Source organism: Centruroides sculpturatus, unplaced genomic scaffold (genome assembly GCF_000671375.1).
Source record: "Centruroides sculpturatus isolate CEXI.00-Female unplaced genomic scaffold, Cexi_2.0 scaffold231, whole genome shotgun sequence".
In the NCBI taxonomy this organism is placed as follows: Eukaryota; Metazoa; Arthropoda; class Arachnida; order Scorpiones; family Buthidae; genus Centruroides; species Centruroides sculpturatus.
The window spans coordinates 6,307-28,726 of NW_019384443.1; the positions used below are offsets into that span (position 1 = coordinate 6,307).

At 32.7% G+C, this 22,420-nt stretch overlaps 3 protein-coding genes across 3 annotated transcripts; 2 read left to right on the forward strand and 1 right to left on the reverse strand.

Moving 5' to 3' along the window:
* Nucleotides 1-3,234: 3,234 nt before the first annotated feature.
* LOC111620218 lies at nt 3,235-5,843 on the forward strand. The gene is made up of 3 exons (XM_023362116.1): nt 3,235-3,313; nt 3,357-4,613; nt 5,743-5,843. The coding sequence occupies exons 1-3, from the start codon at nt 3,235-3,237 to the stop codon at nt 5,841-5,843; spliced, it is 1,437 nt and encodes a 478-aa protein (XP_023217884.1).
* Nucleotides 5,844-7,796: 1,953 nt separating this feature from the next.
* LOC111620221 lies at nt 7,797-9,166 on the reverse strand. Its single transcript, XM_023362117.1, has 3 exons — nt 9,015-9,166; nt 8,641-8,801; nt 7,797-8,204 (listed from the first exon to the last, which is right to left on the reverse strand). The coding sequence occupies exons 1-3, from the start codon at nt 9,096-9,098 to the stop codon at nt 8,051-8,053; spliced, it is 399 nt and encodes a 132-aa protein (XP_023217885.1). The 5' UTR covers nt 9,099-9,166; the 3' UTR covers nt 7,797-8,050.
* Nucleotides 9,167-20,150: 10,984 nt separating this feature from the next.
* Nucleotides 20,151-22,168, forward strand: LOC111620240. Its single transcript, XM_023362138.1, has 3 exons — nt 20,151-20,199; nt 20,697-20,767; nt 21,890-22,168. The coding sequence occupies exons 1-3, from the start codon at nt 20,151-20,153 to the stop codon at nt 22,166-22,168; spliced, it is 399 nt and encodes a 132-aa protein (XP_023217906.1).
* Nucleotides 22,169-22,420: the final 252 nt, after the last annotated feature.

Here is a 22,420-nt window from a genome sequence, read left to right on the forward strand (position 1 = left end):
GTGTCGGAACGCAATTGGTATAAATAAACTACAGTCAGAATTAATTTATTACAAACAATATTTGTTACTGTTCGTTTTTTGAACGGCTAATTTGTCTTTTGTCGGATATTCAATGCGTATGTTGTAGCTTTAAAAAATGACTGTTGTTCATTATTTTTGTCAAAATATTTCAAATTATACAGTATATTATAAAAGTTATTGTAAAGAATAAGTAAACTTTCCTTCTTAAAGTTTTGTAATTTCAGAATTTTTTTGCCGAATTTGAATCTCTTACTTGGAATCTCTGTTTACCTTTGATTTATATCACAATCTAACATGTTTAAAATTTTCTTAAATTATATACTGTACAATAGAAGTAGAAAATTTTTAAAAATGTCTTAGATTTGACACTCGATGTGATAAATTCTTCCGTAAGATAATTTTTGTAGTTATATAAATCAAATAACAAATATAACGAACACTGAAACGAAAAGCATAAAATGTGATTGGTTATATCAGTCTACCATTGTTACGTTTATCGCGGTAGTCGAAAATTACGAAATAACGCAATATCCATCAAGTAGTAAGCAATTAAAATAGCCATATAATATCTTATAATATTTAAGATATCATTTCTTCCCTAATATTAACTCTAAGGAACTGTACCATTCGCAGCCGAATATTAATATTTCAGAAGTGATCCTTGTTAGACAGGTTGTGATGCCCCGTGAAGTTCTGAAAGTTAACGTCTGAAAGACTTGATTAATTAAACTATTTATTGTGACATAATCAGAATTCCGAACTGTAATTTTTAATCATATTTTTCTTTTATTTAATTTAATATAAAATATATTCTGTCTACCTGACATTAGTTGTGTCTTGTTTCTGTACATCATATTTCTTTCTAACAGTAGAGTTGTGCCGGTCATTTATCTAACACTTTTCAGAGGAATACTTTCAAAGTAAAATAACATGTTTTCGGGTTGTGTCAGAAATTCATATACTGTTAATCGGGAACTCCTGGCACTGGGATTTTCCCACCTTGGATCTTTCATTTTTCTTACTTTGTTTTTGAGATTTAAAACAGACAGACAGACGATCACAAAGATAACAGTGGGAATTTATAGGTCTATAATTTTTTTTAATTGCGTCCTAAAATTCTCGTAAAATGATCAGATAATTGCTTTTATGTGCTGATAAAGTGTTTATATTTTTTCAGCAAATCGTATAAACTACGTGGAAAACAGATTCTCTTAAACATCGCATTTAAGTAAAAGTTATTAGAATTAATTTAACCTTTACTATCGACTGGACCATCATTCTGTTTTAATATTTGTATTCCGAACAGCCGAACGAACCTGATAAGAAATTCACTGTCTTTTGGTAAGGAAAAGTAATCATGTCCAATTGAGTATTATTTTATAAATTGGAACGGTTTCATGAAAGTTCATACATCAAAAATTAAGAGAAGAACTTCACTAAACATCATTGGTGTAGCTACAGATTTTGGCACCTGCTGGGCTTNAAATTTAAAATATTTCTATTAATTCCAGGATAATTTAAAATCAATTATGATTAAAGCAATAACCTGAAAGAGATTAAATTATATTTTTGTATAATTTTACCTCATCGGCGTATAAAATCATCGTATGCCTTTCCCTTTTGAGATTAATGTACGAATTTCGTCAAACACAAAAAATTTAAACTATTTACACAACGCAGTTTGAGTATAATTTTACCTCATCGGCGTATAAAATCATCGTATGCTTTTCCCTTTTGAGATTAATGTACGAATTTCGTCAAACACCAAAAGTTTAAACTATTTACACAACTCAGTTTGAAGATCATTTTACTCGATTATTATTCGAATTTTTATTTTTTTACATTAATTCAATTCGGGTTCTCGACTTCACAATGTAAGTATTGAAATGTGCCACAACATTTTAAGTAATGTAAACTAAATTTCAAGCTAATAAATTAATGTAGTCAAAAGAAGACGAGAAATGTTCGTAGTTGTTTTGTTTTTTTTTATATTTGCGATTTTTATGATTATCTTATTATTATCTTGTATTACCCCCATCTTGTGGATTGCTTTGAAGTTAGAGAAAGTTTTTATTTTGCCACCCCTTTATTTCCGAAGAAAAACTATATTGATGATGAACACTGCACAGACATGGAAAGCATGTTTTTCAATATGAAATATATATTCAACAAAGAAAAACTAATTTCATTAAAATCTTTTTCCAGTATGCTGTCACCACTATTTTATCTGTAATCAAAATTATATTGTTCATCAAAAGTGAATATCTCTACACTGAATTCGATACTATTTTAATGATACAAGTTTTTTTGCTGTTCTCGCTGACTATTTCATTACTGTGGATTACTGAAGGATTGAGACAGATAAAGTATAGTCGACCCCCTATAATTACGGTCCCAATAATTGCGATTCCTATAAAACTGCCAAAAGATTGTGACGGTATCCGTAAAAAACAGTAAAAAAACCCCAATAATTACGTTAAACGTCATCGGGCAGCCGAACTACTTTCCCACCGTTTGTAGCGCCACGCTACGGAGAGATTTCTATCGTCTGGACAGTATTATATAAATTATATATAAATTAGGTACTGTACATATAAAGTGATGTTAAATTAGAACTTTTTTAGAAATTACAATTAACAATGGCAAACAATTTTCAAAATGCATCTTCCTGTATGAAGTATTACCTCTTGTTTACTGTGCTACAAATGCATTTTGTATGGTATTTAAAATCTACTTAGACTGCATTCTTTTTATAAAATGCATTAAATATACTGGGAATTTTTCGACCTGTCATGTCTCGATCCAGAGTTCTCCTGAGGGGTAGGCTGCTACTTCGAGCGCTGGAAATCTGGCTGTTTTTCTTTTTTTTTAACTCTGTGTTTTTTGTGGCACTAAGAGGACCTTTTTAACTAGCCATTTATGGGTTGGGCCAGGCCCACAATGGGGCAACCGGGTGGTGAGCGACGGGGCCCAACATATCCAGACAGACCAGCCCCTTAAAAATTCTTGGGGATTTTTCACCGGTCCGGATTCGATCCCGGGTTCCCCAGAGCTGCCAATTTGAATGCATGGTCATCAGGTCATGCAATCTGGCTGTCTGCTGAGATGTATTGTTAGATTATTACAGATAGAAACTTAAGATACGAATTAATAAATTTTTTTCTAGTGCAATTTGTTACTTGTTATTTCAGTATACAATATTCTTTGTTCCGTATGAATTATGGACAGGAATGCCTGAATATGGGCCAAATACAGAATGCTCGGAAAGTGGAATACTGCCTGAATATCAGCAGTGCGAACCTCAAGTGGATGAATATGGATATGGCCGGTTCCAGAATACTATGCATATGGGCCGGTTCCAGAATACTATGGATATGGACCGTATGCAAATATATATGGATATGGACCATATGAAAATACATATGAACATGGGCCAGACTCAGAAAATGTCGGATTTGGGCCACAAGTAGATATAAATCAACAGTGGTCGGCTCCAGAATATTATGGTTATGGGCCATATGAAAATACATATGAACATGGGCCAGACTCAGAAAATGTCGGATTTGGGCCACAACTAGATATAAACCAACAGTGGTCGGCTCCAGAATATTATGAATATGGGCCATATGAAAATACATATGAACATGGGCCAGACTCAGAAAATGTCGGATTTGGGCCACAACTAGATATAAACCAACAGTGGTCGGCTCCAGAATATTATGGTTATGGGCCATATGAAAATACATATGAACATGGGCCAGACTCAGAAAATGTCGGATTTGGGCCACAACTAGATATAAACCAACAGTGGTCGGCTCCAGAATATTATGAATATGGGCCATATGAAAATACATATGAACATGGGCCAGACTCAGAAAATGTCGGATTTGGGCCACAACCAGATATAAATCAACAGTGGTCGGCTCCAGAATATTATGGATATGGGCCATATGAAAATACATATGAACATGGGCCAGACTCAGAAAATGTCGGATTTGGGCCGCAACCAGATATAAATCAACAGTGGTCGGCTCCAGAATATTATGGATATGGGCCATATGAAAATACATATGAACATGGGCCAGACTCAGAAAATGTCGGATTTGGGCCACAACTAGATATAAACCAACAGTGGTCGGCTCCAGAATATTATGAATATGGGCCATATGAAAATACATATGAACATGGGCCAGAGTCAGAAAATGTCAGATTTGGGCCGCAACCGGATAAAAATCAACAATGGCTGGCTATAGAAAATTTTAGATACGGGCCTCACTCAAATTTAAACGAACATTGGCTTGCCCCAGAAATTATTAATTTTGTGCCTGAATCAGATATAACTGAAAATATGCTATGTACAGAAATAAGCGTATATGAACCACTGGTAGAACTCCACCAGTCCTCACTGCCAACACAAATGCTGGAACATTGTCTGCAGCCAAAGTTATTTGAAGATGGAAAGACGCCATCTGTTTTTCCTGAATACGAGAAACCAAAAGAGTTTTCCAGATATGAGTCTTCAGCTCTTTCTTCTTTAAACTCGGTAGAACCAAACCATTTTTCATCAGAATCGATTCATCAGTTACAAAAAGGTAAATTTTATCAATATTATTTTCCTAACAATTCGATAATGATATATTAATTGTCAGTGATGTGCGGTGATATTTGATGATGGGAAAGTTGTGTTTCCATAAAAACTAGTTAACACTATGGGCCTTGGACTTACAGATTTACTCGTAGTGATCTTTATTTTAACTCTTTAAGAATACTATGTCAGTTATTTTTTTACTCGACTCAGTGCAACATAGGAAAGTCCGATAGCTGTCTCTTTTTTACCTATATCTATTTTGATTTTTGGAAGAGTTAATACCTGTGATTTATGTATAGTTTTTGAATATGCTAAGGTAAGGGGAAATTGTCTACGAGATCGCAATATACTGCCATCATTCAAAGAGCGTGTTATGGGAATTATTAAAAACAGGTTACCTTAGATGAACTAATAGCTATCGAATTCCACTAAAATAAATAGAGGAAGAGCTGGAGGGCGAGAATTAGGAGCATGTATAATGTAGCATATAGTTCCTAGTGAACCATTGACGAGACCTTGCACCCATAAGCTGACTCTCAGCATGATTCTGGCATTAACTGAGGAATCGATTAAGGCGTATACCAGCATTAAGAAAACATAACTTTTTCACGACGATTTTCTTCTTATTTCTCTTTATGAGAAATTATAAGCATAGTGTTGACCCCTTTTTAGTTACGTCTGATTATATTCATATATCCTATCTCACTAATATATATACTCTATACAAGAAATTTTGACAAATTACTTTGGAAAATATAAAAAAACACACAAAGACAGATACAGTCGACTCCCCATAACACTGTTGATTATTCCGTTTTATATGAATTCCATATTGTACGAGTCACTTAGATTTTACAAATACGTGTGCCGGGCTGTGAATGGCTCATGTATTTGTAAAATGTAAGTGACTCATACAACATGGAATTCATATAAAACGGAATAATCAACAGTGTTATAGGGGGGTCGACTGTATTCTGAAAATTTTGGTAACTCCGAAAACATTTTTAAAAAAATACTGACTCGATATATTTATTGCACGGATACAATTGTAATTTTCATAAATATATTTTATTTCAATGGTTATATAAAACTAGTATTCCTTTAACTAAGTTTCACGTTTTGTTTTACTTTAGTTTGCGAGTTTGAAATGAAAGACTCTAATCAAAGTCAAATGTCAGAAACTCAAATGTCAGAAATCAAAGTCAAATGTCAGGTACAACCATTCATTTTGTAATATAATATCGATCGTTTCTTCTGTCCTTCTAAATATTAACAAATAATGTAGTTAGATTTGGCATTGGTAGCTTGTGTATAAGGGGCATTTTTGCTGTTAAAGTTTGGTTGAGAAAGGTCGAGAGGGTGGGGAGATAGGCGGATGTCATATGTCATATCTCGGACTTAATATTGTTACCAACTCATCTCGATTATATATATAGAGATTGATATATGTAATAACGTAGTATGAGTTAATATGAAGCCAAGAGTTCAGGTAAAGAAATAGGTGAAATAAACAGTCAGTTCAACAATAATTGTTTTTCACTCAAACAAATAAAAATCACAAAAAGTACCGGTTTATTAAGCTTATGTGTCTTAACTATTAATAATCTCTTAAGTGTATCTAATAACACATAACGTTAAGTGTATTATAGGTACTGTACATGCAATTGTTCCAAAGCATCCTTTCTTAACGTAACTTTACAGGATAGCAACAGAAGTATCTCACGGGCCAGCTATTTCGTAAATTAATAGGGCAATCAACGTAGAAATTTCTAATATTTGCCGGCATTCGCTAAACTCTAGCGCGAATTTCCTTCAATCCATCTGTAAAAAGGACCGTTGCTATCTCAGCCCATGATTGAAATCATAAAAACAGTGTCAATTACAAAGTTGACCTGCATGAAAAATAAGTGCTCTTATTCTTAAATGTATTCTGAAATATTAAGTAAAATCTTGGAACACGTATAAATCGATTAAATATTAAAGTAGTCGGCCTGGAAGAAACTGTTTGTTTTCGTACTGTATACATATAGGTTAACTGACTTTTGTGTTCCAAATTTCAAACATCTCAACATTTTGGTTTTAATTTTCTAATTTATTTGCAATTGTAACGATTTGCTTCATTTCTATATAATCAATATGTAGATTATTTGTGGCAGGGCTCTGAAAATTCTTTAATTGTCAAAACCTGTAAAATCTGAAATAATTGTGCTTACGCTATCTTCATTTTTAACGAGCTTAGTAGCTTCAATAACTTCGTTATGCCAGGTTGTACAAATTGGGCAAGGATTCAAACGAGTACGAAGTCTGCAAGTATGAAGTTTTTCTTCATAAACCTGATTGTTAAAGACAAACGAACTGTTCGTATTGGGTTATAACCTTGATGTTTCTATTAAAGCAGCCGAGATAGTCAACAATTCTAGAGAACAAAAGTAGCAGCAATCATCCAGGCTACAGGTGAAAAAACACAACTTCTCTTAAATGTATTAAACACGATTCTATTCATATCAATTGAATCGGAAAGGGCGTTCTCGGTAGCAGACTTTTCACTACTAAAATAAGAATTGGATTAAATGATCGGAATATTGACCACGTTTGCTTTTTAAAATTTTATAAATTTTTTGGTAATATTCTCTGTTGAGTTTTATTTAATTTAATATTTAATTGAAGATTATATCTTACTGTTTCTTCTCATCAAGAAAATGAGATCTTTATGTAAACGTTATAAAGCTTATGTTGTTTATTGGCGAGTAATACTATAGGAGTGCCTCAAATATCCGAAAGGGAAACAGACTTTATGTAAGTCGTCAAACTGCAACTGAAAATACTTGAAAAAAATGCATAATTTGACGTTTACTAGAAATACATTTGTCTTCTTTCTCAGCTTTCGTATGCTGTTTTATCCGATTAGACTTCTGATAAACAATAGATATGACGACATCTAGAATTCTTAACCTGAGAATCACGAATCCCATTAAATCGATTGCAGCTTTTTCAAATGGATTTCGCTATTCAAATTCTCTAAAATAATCTTAATTCAAATTCTGTATTAGGGAAACATTTTGCAACAGAGCAAGTACAGTATGAGAATTCTAATTTCCGATTGAATTATACCTGAATTCATCAGAGAGTGACTTGTTCAGGAATATAGTAGTTCAAAGTGGTTTATAAAATTCACTTTATTTAAAAGATAATCAATACAATTGTCATTACATTTTGATGCACTCATCAGGGTGAACTTTCTGAAAAGTACATATTAATTTTTATACAAATCTGAATATTCATTATATACAAAGAATAAGTGCTACAGAACATTTGTCTTAAAATTCATTGCATATATTTTAAAAAAGATTAAAATTTTCAGGGGAGGTCAACACTAAGTCTTTCCTATAACTTGAAATAGGGTTGCAACTCTTCTTCGTCGTAGAAAGAAAGATTTGTAATCTACTTTAATTGTTGCTTTCTTGCTATGGAAACTTCGCAAACACCTTTCAGAACCCAACACGATGTGTAATGAAATGTAAAAACTTGAAAAATCATCAGAACTACGTTGAAGACATCGTGACCAAAACACTTTTCACAAGGAAAAAATGTAATCCTAAAATAGAAATGCTACATCAAAATACAAACTAAAAAGAAAATAAGTATTAAATTCACTGCGTAAAAACAATTAGGGAAACATGTGACTGCTGTTATTGAGGAGTGGCAAAGAATTCCCTAATATCAATAAGTAGGTTGATTCTATACCACATAGATGTACAGCATTTTCAGCTGTTCACGGATATACACTCTGACATAGTCAGCACAAAATCTTAAAAAAAAGGTTATTCTGTGGTTGTGCAGATGCACATAGTTGCATATTGTTACTACTGCCAAAAGTAAAAATTTCGCAGAAATGTATATTTTTCACTTTATATATTTTCCTGAATATTACCTAACAATAACTTCTGACATTTAGAATTGTTCGTCTTACATGAATTTCTATGCAAATATGTTTGTTCCCTCTAATTGTTTTGACCAGGATGAACACTTACTTTATACGTCTCAACACTTCAGCAATCCATAATAAGGAAATAGTCAGCGAGATCAACAGGAGAACGTCGATCGTGAACACACCGTCATACACGGTCAAGAGATGAGGGCTTGTGATTAACACTGCAATGTTTATCACACATAAAACGGTGGAAAGGAACAACTGAAAAAGATATAAATGAAACAGATAGAAATATATATTCTTATAGACAATCACGAAACACACGAAAACACGGGAACAACACATCTACAACGTAGGAAGAATATAACTAACACTAGTGACGTATCATCTTCTTTCTATCTTATATTAATTTAATAACTTTAATAAGAAATTTAAACTAAACTCTAAAGTGCGGTGGCACATTTCAATACTTACTTTGTGAATTCGAGAACCTGAATTAAAGAAGTAGAAAACATGAAATTCGAATACTAATTGTATAAAATAGTCCAAAGTGTCCATCTTGTAAACAGTTTAAAATTAACCTCGTTGACAAAATTCGCACGATGCGCTTAAAAGAATTCATACGATGCTTTTATATGCCAATGCGGTAAATTATGCAAATTTTTTGTAATCTCTTTCTCAGATTAATGCTTAACTTTACATAGAATCGACTTTAAAATTTCCTGAAATCAATATATGTATTATTTATTTATTGAATTATTTTTAAAAAAGTAATTTTTATATAATTAATTTACAATAATTTTATAAAAATTTACTAGCGAGACCATAAAACTAAGACTCTATGTCGATCACTGACAACCTATTGTTTCAGATCACAGTTAAAATATTCATTGACGGCACATAAGTCTATACTTTCATTTCCCGACGTAACACCCGTTTATATTTCAAAAAATTGACGTATGCAATTGAAAGTTTTTCTACACTTTTTTACTCAGTTATAACGAACTTTGATGCCAAAATAAAACTATATTAGTTTGAAAAAAATAATGAGCAGGCCGGCCGTTAGTGGGCGTGCAATGCGTGCACCGCACGCCGGTGGCAAATCGAGCGATCGGTCACGTAATATTCAAAGTCATTGTAATAATACCCACCCCACCTCTAGCATAAGAAATCTCTTCGCATAGAGAAACAATCCGACTGGAGCGCAATTACTATAAAAAAAACTATTTAAGATCAACAATGCAAAAAGACAAAGTAATTTAGCTATAGTTTCAATTGAACATGACATCTTAGACAGCTTGGATACAAGTAAATTGATAGCGGATTTCGCAAACATAAAAGCAAGAAGAGTTTATGGTTTTATATATAAGTAAACAAAAATAACTTAGTAATAAAAATAAATAGTTTTTCTTTGTAAAGTATTTCTTTTCTTTTTTCACACCCTTATGAGACAACACTAAAAAGCCTTTCTGGCAAGCCCAGCATAGGTAGTCGTAGTTAAACAGTGAGTGGCATAATCAGTATTGCACACGGGAGTTTAAACAGCTAGCGGCGCCTCTGATAATGAGTCATCACTTAGCCTCATGTATCAATAGATAATCAATAAAATTATAAATATAGGGTTTATTAAAGTATTCCATATCTTGAATCAGCTACATACTGAAAAAAATAATCAAACTCTGAACACTAGTGGAACATGTGTCAGCGGTATGCAGTTTATCGCGTTTTTCTTTACGTAAATGCCTGTTTTTCATAAAATGTTTTAGATCTCGTCTGCTATGATTTGAGGGCAATCTCAATGGAGTCCGCTATAGCAGAGAAGTTGTGAGACAGAAGTCATACCCTTCTTTCAGAGAACGTCTTGCAGTATATGCCAGCAGAACAATGCTCGAAAACGTGTTTCCAGGAATTTTCAAGACTTTTCGAGACTTTTTTCAAGACTTTTCAAGACTTTTCAGGTCTGTTAATTTTCTTTGGGTCTGACCTGTCAGATAATTAATTAACGTCCTCCGGTGGTGAGTTCCAGTAAACTACGGATACAAACAATTCTTCAGGACACGTTCAAAGCCTTTTCAATTTATTGCCACGACTTATAGCAGCTCTTAGAATAGCTCACGGAGACTACAAAATACAGTGGGTGATCGGTTAACGAACATAATCCGTTCCAAGACTTTGTTCGTTATCCGAATTGTTCGTTAACCGATTATCGATTTACCATAGGTTATTGTGGGAATTTGATTGATTCGTTCTGAAGACTCCGAAATTAAAATAAAATATATGCATTTTTACTGTGTTTATTTATATATAATAGTAAAAATACATATATATGCAGTCTTTCATTTTTATTAGTCATGTTTTTTTCCGTTTGTGGGGGTGGAAGAATCTGTCCAATGTCGATTGCTTTTCTCTTTTCTTCAGGATTTTTCGGAAGTAATTAATAGTATTGTAATTGTATAGATCCCAACCCCATTAACTTTATTCTGGTTTGGATGCCACTTGGATGATCGTTGTTCTGACATCCTCCCACTTCAAAAGATCTTTAGTAGCAGATGTCGTCATTGGTCCTCTTTCGCCTTCCTCTTTTTCAAAAGGAAACACATCTCTCTGAGTTTCTTGTTTTTCTTCATTCGAGAGTTCTTGGAGTTCTTCTGTCGTCAGATCAGTTTCAAGTTCAATTATGAGCTCTAAAATGCTCTTTATTTTTCAGACGTGATTTTCATTACTCCATTAGCAGCTCGAGACTTTTTGATATATCTTTCATAGCTAAGATTGTGCCTACTGTAGACCTGTTCGAGCCATACTGCCTAGCAACATCAGACATCTTGTGTCCACTTTCTACCTTGGCTATTATCTCTTACTTGGTTTCTATGGTGAGCGCAGTTCTTAATACTCCTCTTTTTAGGCTCCATAATATTATCAGTTCTTTTTTTAAGAAAAGAACTTTCAAAAATTCAGAGAACAGAAATTAACTAGCGCACAAAAAGTTATTTAAATGCAATGCTCGGATGGAATTCGAAATTTGGTATTAAAACGTTAACGAATATTCGATGGGACAGTTAAATTTTCACCTTTAGTAAATAAACCCCGACGCAAAACTTAACAAGTGCCTGTCCGACAGTCTAGCAAATACTATAAAAAATTATTTGTCAGAAAGGTAAACAAAAAGCTGGAATTACAAGGGAGTTTCAAAAATCGGAAGGAATATTAGTGCTATCCGATCGGTATCGGGTTGAGTGTCGATGTTAAGGTCTCCCGCACTCCGAAAGGTTTCGAATTGTTACCAGAAGACAAGGGAAAATCCATCGGTATTCGTTATTTTCCGTCGCTTCATTGTATGTTTGTTGAGTAAAGTGTTCGTTATCCGATTTGTTCGATTACCGATTACCCACTGTACTGATTTTATCAAGTAATAACTGTTGTATTGTTCTGAAAACGTAACCTCTTATGTACAGTGATATCAGTTATATGTTGTATAACCTACATTCTAATCGGATAATTCTTCATGGTGTTGCAATTTTCACAAACACTAATGTACAATGAAAGTAGATGGACAAATTGCGACATGGACTAGCTGTCAGCCTACAACTCGGTGGAATTAAAACGAATCCGAAAAAACCTCAGAAATTTTTGGAATTGATCAATCTTCGTTAACTCGGGCCCCGTTACTCACCACCCTGCTACTCTATTGTAAGCATAGTTGATTGGGTTTGGTGAAAAGGTCCTTATACTGTCCACAGAGTTGTGTGAGGAACACAATTTGCATACTTTGACGACTTAGAAATATAAATTGAATAATCTGTCAGGAAATAAGTAACGTAAACGAAAGTTTTCACATGAATCCTAAGTTGTTCATGATCGGTATGTACGAAGTTTTGTGAATTCCTGCTAGAAAATTTTTGTAAAATTACTTTTTCAGAATAAAGCATAAATGTTTATTATTCTGATAATATAAATTTAAAATATTTCTATCAATTCCAGGAAAATTCTATATCAATTATGACTAAAGCAATAATTCTGCAAGAGATTAAGTTATATTTTTGCATAATTTTACTTTATAGGCGTATAAAATCGTCGTATGCATTCCTGTTTTAAGAATAAAGTACGAATTTCGTCAACCAAATTAGTTTTAACTAATTACATTATGGTCTTTGAAAATCATTTCACTCGATTATTATTCGAATTTTCTTTTTCTTCATATTTAATTCAGGTTCTCGACTTCACTAGGTAAGAATTAAAATGTGCGACAACATTTTAAGTAATGTAAACTAAATTTTAAGATAATAAGTTAATGTAGTGAAAAGAAGGGGGAAATAGGAGAGAGGAAATAATTCGTGGTTTGTATTAGTTATAAAACTTCTATATGGTATAAGTATTGTTCCTGTGTCATATGTTCGTAATTGTTTTGTGTTTATCTATACTGTATTTGCTATTTTTATAATTCTCTTAAAATTGTCTTGTATTACTCTCGAACTTGTTGTTGTGCTTTAAAGTTACAAAAACTCTTCAGTTTGTCATTGCTTTATTTCCGAAGAAAAACTATATGGATCGTGAACACTGTACATATACGGAAAGCATAGTTTTTTTTCAGTTTTTCAATATAAAATATATATTCAATTATTTCATTAAAATCTTTTTCCAGTTTGCTATCACCGCTACTTTATCTCTGTTCAACATTATATTGTTCATCAAAAGTCAATATATCTTCACTGAATTCGATAGTATTTTAATGGTACAAGTTTTCTTGCTGTCGTCGCTGACTATTTCCTTAATGTGGATTACTGAATGATTAAGATGGATAAAGTAAGTTGTTTATTTTTTTATTGAAGTTGATTTGGTTTTGATATATTATTTGAATTATTTTTATATATATATTTTAGGGATATACTTTTTAATTCTAAGAAGTCTGGTCGTTGTCACCTTGAAACATTATCAGAACTATATTACACGTCACAATATGCCAGGCTTTGAAATTTATTTTCAAAGTTTCCAAAGAAAAAATGCAACCGGAAATTTTTTTTTATGTTAGACGGGAACGTAGAGTTGTAACCCTCTTTTATAAAGAGAAAATGTTGCTTGAATTTACAATTCGAAATATTTGTGGAGAATTTTAGACGAATACTTTTTAAATGATTGTTTGAAATTCGATAAACGTTTTTGTTGTAGCGCGTTTTATCATTTTAGTGAGCTCAGTACATAGCTCTGTAGCATAAGAGCTTTTTATAAATGTATCTGATTAATTTTTAAGACAAATGTTTTATAGCACTTATTTTAAAATTATTTGGTGGTTTATTTGTCTGTATTCACTGTAAGGATAATACTTTCTCCAGAACGTTTGTACTGACAAATTATCTCGACACTAAATAAAACTGNAACTAAATTAAACACTACAACACTTGCTGAGCTTACTGCAATTCAATATTCAAACGCTTTCAGCCTATTCTTATGGAACATCCCAGAAAATTATAGTTACACAAACCTGGAATGTATGACCCATTTAGATAATAGACAATTAGCCTGGGTAAGACTAATTGTTTGAAATTTATAAAGTTTCTTACCATTTTCGATGCGCTGTAATTAAAATGAGATTTATATGCTAAGAATATTCTGTTATCGTGTTTCAATCCCGTTTTATTGGAAGAAAATCTTTATTAATTATAACAAAAGCGTATTTTAGTTTATAGAACAAATGAATATACTTTAATTTTGTTACTTCTGCAAATTTTTTTTGACATTCGGTTTGAATTTTGTAGATACACAAAGCTTTTTTAGTACCAGAAAAAAAGAAAAAAGTTATCTAATCAGTGAAATAAAAAAGTCCCAGTCAATTATTTTAGAAAGGGTACATATAAACTTTTGGAAAGGCTAAATATGAGCGAGAGGATTAATTACCAACAAAATTAAACAGCAAAAGAATTTAAAAAGTTCAAAGTCCGTATGTGTTCGAGAATTTCCTATAGGACCCGCAACCCAGGTTTGTCGTTAATTAATATTTAACAGTGGATACAAGGGAGCGAAGGAATAATATCGTAAAGTACGTGAAAATATAATTAACATTTAATGTTGTGGTAAATTTTCATAACTACCGTCGTTGTCGATTAAAAATAGCTCTGTGCCGAAAAAGCTGACCATGTCGATCACAACACATACACGTGGATGCAGTCAGCCATTACCGCAAATGAAAATGCTAACTATAATGTATGCTTGTCAATGTATATAAAGATTAACATTATTAACATTTAAAACAATGGCAATTAGTGCAATCAATGCAGTTACAACTTAAGAAAACATGATAAAAAGTCTCTAGTAAAAAACAATTGTAAATAGCTTTATTAAATTCTTGCAATTAGTTCATCCAATGTGATATATGAAAAGTGTAGAGTTTACTCATCTGAAGAAACCGTATATTGCGGCTTCGGTTGTCAGTTTGCCAGTGGAAGAAGCAGAATATAAGAGAATAACAATATTTTCTTATATATATCCCATTGTCATCATTTTAACTTAAAAAGAATCTCTAATATTTTAAGTTTTCCTTTAGACAAAAGACGTTTCATAAAATGTGTTCACGGCTTGTATAAAAATTCGACGCTTTCTTCAATATTACTAATCCAGAAAACACAAAATATAGAGATGGAGCAATCTACAAATAAAAATACGATGGTCTCTATGTCACGATAGTTTCAATTTTGCATAGTTTGAACAAAATTTTGTCATAGAAACTATTCAAAATACAATAGATGCATTCTGTGCATGTGGATCTAATGTTGCATTCAAACAAAAGATAAAAATAATGGAATGCTCTACACTAATTAATACTTTCGTTACACAAGATTTAACGTGAAAGAATTATGAAAAAAATATAAATAAAACACAACTAAAAAGAAATGTATCCGAATAGTGCCCATCTTTGAATGCCTGTTGAGTTTGCATGTATTGTGAATATATTGTTCAAATTTATTGTTTATTTTTTTAACTTTTAGGTGGGTTTTATTGTGTTGTTGGAAGGTGTTTTTTTGTCTACTAGCATCACCTATAATCGTTTTCGTAAACTATAAATTATAAAACGAAGAAATAAGTAAGATGTAAAATTTAAATGTAAACTAACTTAAATTTTTTACTTAGAAGTTTTCAAAAATTTAAATGGAATGTTCTACTTGTGGAACAGTCTCTAACAACGGTTTTAAAAAACCTGATAATGGCCTGTAGGAGTAGACTGAAAATGTTAGTAATTAAAATAATTCTCTGTCAGCAAATGCATTGAGGATGGTAAATTTGTAATTCTTNAATAAAAAAGTCCCAGTCAATTATTTTAGAAAGGGTACATATAAACTTTTGGAAAGGCTAAATATGAGCGAGAGGATTAATTACCAACAAAATTAAACAGCAAAAGAATTTAAAAAGTTCAAAGTCCGTATGTGTTCGAGAATTTCCTATAGGACCCGCAACCCAGGTTTGTCGTTAATTAATATTTAATAGTGGATACACGGGAGCGAAGGAATAATATCGTAAAGTACGTGAAAATATAATTAACATTTAATGTTGTGGTAAATTTTCATAACTACCGTCGTTGTCGATTAAAAATAGCTCTGTGCCGAAAAAGCTGACCATGTCGATCACAACACATACACGTGGATGCAGTCAGCCATTACCGCAAATGAAAATGGTAACTATAATGTATGCTTGTCAATGTATATAAAGATTAACATTATTAACATTTAAAACAATGGCAATTAGTGCAATCAATGCAGTTACAACTTAAGAAAACATGATAAAACGTCTCTAGTAAAAAACAATTGTAAATAGCTTTATTAAATTCTTGCAATTAGTTCATCCAATGTAATATATGAAAAGTGTACAGTTTACTCATCTGAAGAAACCGTATATTGCGGCTTCGGTTGTCAGTTTGCCAGTGGAAGAAGCAGAATATAAGAGAATAACAATATTTTCTTATATATATCCCATTGTCATCATTTTAACTTAAAAAGAATCTCTAATATTTTAAGTTTTCCTTTAGACAAAAGACGTTTCATAAAATGTGTTCACGGCTTGTATAAAAATTTCACGCTTTCTTCAATTTTACTAATCCAGAAAACACAAAATGTAGAAAAGGAGCAATCTACAAATAAAAATACGATGGTCTCTATGTCACGATAGTTTCAATTTTGCATAGTTTGAACAAAATTTTGTCATAAAAACTATTCAAAATACAACAGATGCATTCTGTGAATCTGGCTCTAACGCTACATTCAAACAAAAGATAAAAATAATGGAATGCTCTACACTAATTAATACTTTCGTTACACAAGATTTAACATGAAAGAATTAGGAAAAAAATATAAATAAAACACAACTAAAAAGAAATGTATCCGAATAGTGCCCATCTTTGAATGCCTGTGGAGTTTGCATGTATTGTGAATATATTGTTCAAATTTATTGTTTATTTTATTAACATTTAAGTGGGTTTTATTGTGTTGTTGGAAGGTGTTTTTTTTTCTACTAGCATCACCTATAATTGTTTTCGTAAACTATTAAATATAATACGAAGAAATAAGTAAGATGTTTTCAAAAACTAAAATTTAAATGGAATGTTCTACTTGTAAAACAGTCTCTAACAACGGTTTTAAGAAACCTGTTGATGGCCTATAGGATTAGACTGAAAATGTTAGTAATTAAAATAATTCTCTGTCAGCTAATGCATTGAGGGTCGTAAATTTGTAATTCCTATAAAATATTGAAACTGGAATTTAATTTAATTCTTATATATTTACAGGTGGTAAGGGGATTATATTCTATTTTTTTCTTCCTTTGTTCAGTTTAGTGTTGCTTTGCAACAAAAGAAAAAATGTTCTGTTTGACGTTCATTTCAAATATAATATATCTTCCCACACGACGAAATTATAACTGTAGGCTCATTAAATAAATGGAAATAAATGGAAGTATGCTTTACAAAAATCGAGTGGATAAAATCACCGAATAATGGTGATTTGTCTGTACTTTATGAACATCTAGATTAAAGTTTACGTACTTCAGCTAAAAAGAATATGAAAATTATTTCTTAGAAACTGTCTGCGTGCCTTGCATTTTTCCTTAGTGCCCTGAAGCTGATACTAAAATTTATCCTCCACTGAAATACTTTCATTTTCATAAATCCCTTTAAACGGACGCCAAAACTTAAGCCACCCTCTGTGGTTACCATCAATTTCACCAATTCCAACTTTGGCAAGCGATACTGTGACTTCTGACCTGCCGGTAACTCGTCCGCAGAATCTCTGACACTTCCGATGTCTACGTCTTTGGTTAGCATCATCAATCTGGTCTCCAACATCATATATCTGCTTTGGTAGTCGGCAACGGTATGGGCTTCAGACGAAAATTCGTCCTCATTCTGGGAAATCTTCCCTTTTACCGATGGATCTAACTCTACCAGTCTCTTGTCATTGTAGACCAGCGGTTCTTAACCTTTTTAGTAGTCAGCACCCCCTTGAATCTGAAAATAAGCTCTTGCACCCCCTTAAAAATGTATGTATATTTTTTGTTAAAGAAAAAACATTTATTGCATAAACAAATGCCGCGTTTATTTATAATATATATTACTATATAACGTAAAAAGCAATATTTAAATTTNGGTTTTAAAAAACCTGATAATGGCCTGTAGGAGTAGATTGAAAATGTTAGTAATTAAAATAATTCTCTGTCAGCAAATGCATTGAGGGTGGTAAATTTGTAATTCTTATAAAATATTGAAATTGTAATTTAATTTAATTCTTATATATTTGCAGGTAGTGAGCGGATATTCTATTTTTTCTTCCTTTGTTCAGTTAAGTGTTGCTTTGCAACAAAAGAAAAAATGTTCTGTTTGACGTTCACTTCAAATATAATATATCTTCCCACACGAGGAAATTATAACTGCAGGCTCATTGAATAAATGGAAATAAATGGAAGTATGCTTTACAAAAATCGAGTGGATGAAATCACCGAATAATGCTGATTTGTCTTTACTTTATGAACATCTAGATTAGAGTTTACGTACTTCGGCTAAAAAGAATATGAAAATTACTTCTTAGGAACTATCTACGAGCCTTGGATTTCTCCTTAGTGCCCTGAAGCTGATACTAAAATTTATCTTCCACTAAAATACTTTCGTTTTCATAAATCCCTTTAAACGGACGCCAAAACTTAAGCCACCCTCTGTGGTTACCATCAAATTCACCAATTCTAACTTTGGCAAGCGATACTGTTACTTCTGACCTGCCGGTAACTCGTCCGCAGAATCTCTGACACTTCCGATGTCTACGTCTTTGGTTAGCATCTTCAATCTGGTTTCCAACAGCATATATCTGCTTTGGTAGTTGGCAACGGAATGGGCTTCAGACGAGAATTCGTCCTCATTCTGGGAAATCTTCCCTTTTACACATGGATCTAACTCTACCAGTCTGTTGTCATTGTAGACCAGTGGTTCTTAACCTTTTTAGGTGTCAGCACCCCCCTTGAATCTCAAAATAAGCTTTGCACCCCGTGCCAGCCCGAGGCAAGTTTTGGGATGGAACTAGATCATATTACGGCCCTTAATATATACCCTTTAATTTTCTTTACATTGAGGCGCCCCCTAGGACTTAGCGCCTGGAGCGGCTGCTCCGTTCGCTTTATGGTAGGACCGGCTCTGCTTGCACCCCCTTAAAAATGTGTGTATATTTTTTGTTAAAGAAAAAACATTTATTGCATAAACAAATGCCGCGTTTATTTACAATATATATTACTATATAACGTAAAAAGCAATATTTAAATTTTAATGACTCAGTTGTTGTTGTTTACTTATAATAATTCTATTATAACGAGGCTCTTTTTTTGAAAGAGCCATGTGTAAGTCATCAGATGTATTTAAGCGATTTTTGGCTTTTGTTTTGATGGGCAAAAGTGCTGTATTCATGGTATGCAACGACGTCGCAACTAGTTTCTCTACTGCACGTGACAATGTGACTACATTAACTGCATGTACTGACGACTGATGACAAGCACTATGTAATGAGAGACAGTAGAGTAGAGAGTGAAGAAGTGAGTGCCGTGTTGCTGGGTACCACGATTTGTAGAGAACACAGCCGCCTCGTTCTTACTTTTTAATATTTTTGAAATTTCTCTCACATTCCTGGAAATGCTCTCTCGTACCCTCAGAGGTCCACGCACCCCAGGTTAAGAACCGCTGTTGTAGACAAACAACCCCACAAAAGATCTACCACAGTTTTATCAGTATTAACCGTAAGTTCACTCAACGTTTTCATCAAGCTTATTCGAACTCCTTTTTGCTGTACTAAATTTCTCTATCTTACAGCATCCTGTCGACTGCCACAGATGTTATAACACGACGTTGTTGAACGAAATCAGACATGTCCTAAACGAAACAAAACGTTTATTTATCTTGGAAATATACAGTCATATGACAGCAAATATAAGTTTACAGAGACCTTCCGCTGTAAAAAGAACCCGAGAACACAGCTGAAAAAAAACGTGGACTTTTATGTTCCTCACTAGGGGCGCCCTGACATTATTAAAAAGAGCTAATAATATAATTTCCACAATTGTCAAATTCGATTGTTGATTACAAGCGATTGTTGTCGAATGCGATTTGTTCGAAAGCGAAATACTTTTGCAAAAATGAATGCTGAAAGTAAGTTAAATTATCAGATTATTTGTATAATTTTACTGATTAGTTTACAGCGTGTCCATAATGCTATAATAAACAATGTTATTGTCCTAACATTTTAAAATAAGGGTTAAATGATGAATAAAATTATTATAAAATCAATACGATTAGCATCGGTGCTACATTATTTGCTTTCAATGGGATGTTTATTGTCATTAATAACATTTGCATTATAAATCAAATTCTTATTTGAATTCAAGGAAAATAACGGGATATTTTATTATTTATATTCGTGAAGTTGCATTAAATAGACAAATATAAAAATAATCACTATAATAATTAATAAATAATCGAAATGGGTTGATAACAATAACAATAATTTAATCGCAGAGCCTAAAGGGTTAAGAACTTGATCGTGACTTGCAGCTTTGTTTTTTACAGTTTATTGTTTCATTAATACAATTAAGTATATCAATAGTCTGTTAGAAAATAAATAATTATTAAAAAATGTTTTTTTACAGGTTATCAGTGCTTTTCTAATGAAGTTTATTCGTCATTTGGATATGACAATTATGTTCTGTATGCTTATCAGGTCAGTGTAATAGAAAATTTTACTTTATGTCTTAGATAAACGTAAAATAAATAATATTTAATGTATGCTTGTTATATTTCAACTACGTAACATATATTTGATTACGTAGTTAAAACATAACAAGCATATATTTGATTATCAATATGAACTAAATACTATTTTTGTGATATTATGAATTCAGAAATACAATATCGAAAAACTTAAATGAGTTAATAATTTCAATAAATTTCGTATAAGTTTAAAACACTGTTTAACAAAAAATAGCAATTATAAATTGTTTTAATACCCGAAATTTTCTTGTTGACATATTTAAATATCTTGATTAAATTTTGTAATAGAAAACAGAGAAAAATACAAATAAATTTCTACTAAATGTGATGTTAAATTAGAACTTTTTAGAAATTACAATTAACAATGGCAAACAATTTTCAAAATGCATCTTCCTGTATGAAGTATTACCTCTTGTTTGTTGTTGTTAAATTTTATCGAGTCGTCGTCGACTCCTAGTGACTTCATGGACAAGTCTTCTCCATCTTCTCCATACAAAAAATAACAAGAGAAAGATCAAGATGGAGAAGACTTGTCCATGAAAAAAAAGAAAAAGAAAAAAAAAACCTCTTGTTTACTGTGCTACAAATGCATTTTGTATGGTATTTAAAATCTACTTAGACTGCATTCTTTTTATAAAATGCATTAAATATACTGGGAATTTTTCGACCTGTCATGTCTCGATCCAGAGTTCTCCTGAGGGGTAGGCTGCTACTTCGAGCGCTGGAAATCTGGCTGTTTTTCTTTTTTTTTAACTCTGTGTTTTTTGTGGCACTAAGAGGACCTTTTTAACTAGCCATTTATGGGTTGGGCCAGGCCCACAATGGGGCAACCGGGTGGTGAGCGACGGGGCCCAACATATCCAGACAGACCAGCCCCTTAAAAATTCTTGGGGATTTTTCACCGGTCCGGATTCGATCCCGGGTTCCCCAGAGCTGCCAATTTGAATGCATGGTCATCAGGTCATGCAATCTGGCTGTCTGCTGAGATGTATTGTTAGATTATTACAGATAGAAACTTAAGATACGAATTAATAAATTTTTTTATAGTGCAATTTGTTACTTGTTATTTCAGTATACAATATTCTTTGTTCCGTATGAATTATGGACAGGAATGCCTGAATATGGGCCAAATACAGAATGCTCGGAAAGTGGAATACTGCCTGAATATCAGCAGTGCGAACCTCAAGTGGATGAATATGGATATGGCCGGTTCCAGAATACTATGCATATGGGCCGGTTCCAGAATACTATGGATATGGACCGTATGCAAATATATATGGATATGGACCATATGAAAATACATATGAACATGGGCCAGACTCAGAAAATGTCGGATTTGGGCCACAAGTAGATATAAACCAACAGTGGTCGGCTCCAGAATATTATGGTTATGGGCCATATGAAAATACATATGAACATGGGCCAGACTCAGAAAATGTCGGATTTGGGCCACAACTAGATATAAACCAACAGTGGTCGGCTCCAGAATATTATGAATATGGGCCATATGAAAATACATATGAACATGGGCCAGACTCAGAAAATGTCGGATTTGGGCCACAACTAGATATAAACCAACAGTGGTCGGCTCCAGAATATTATG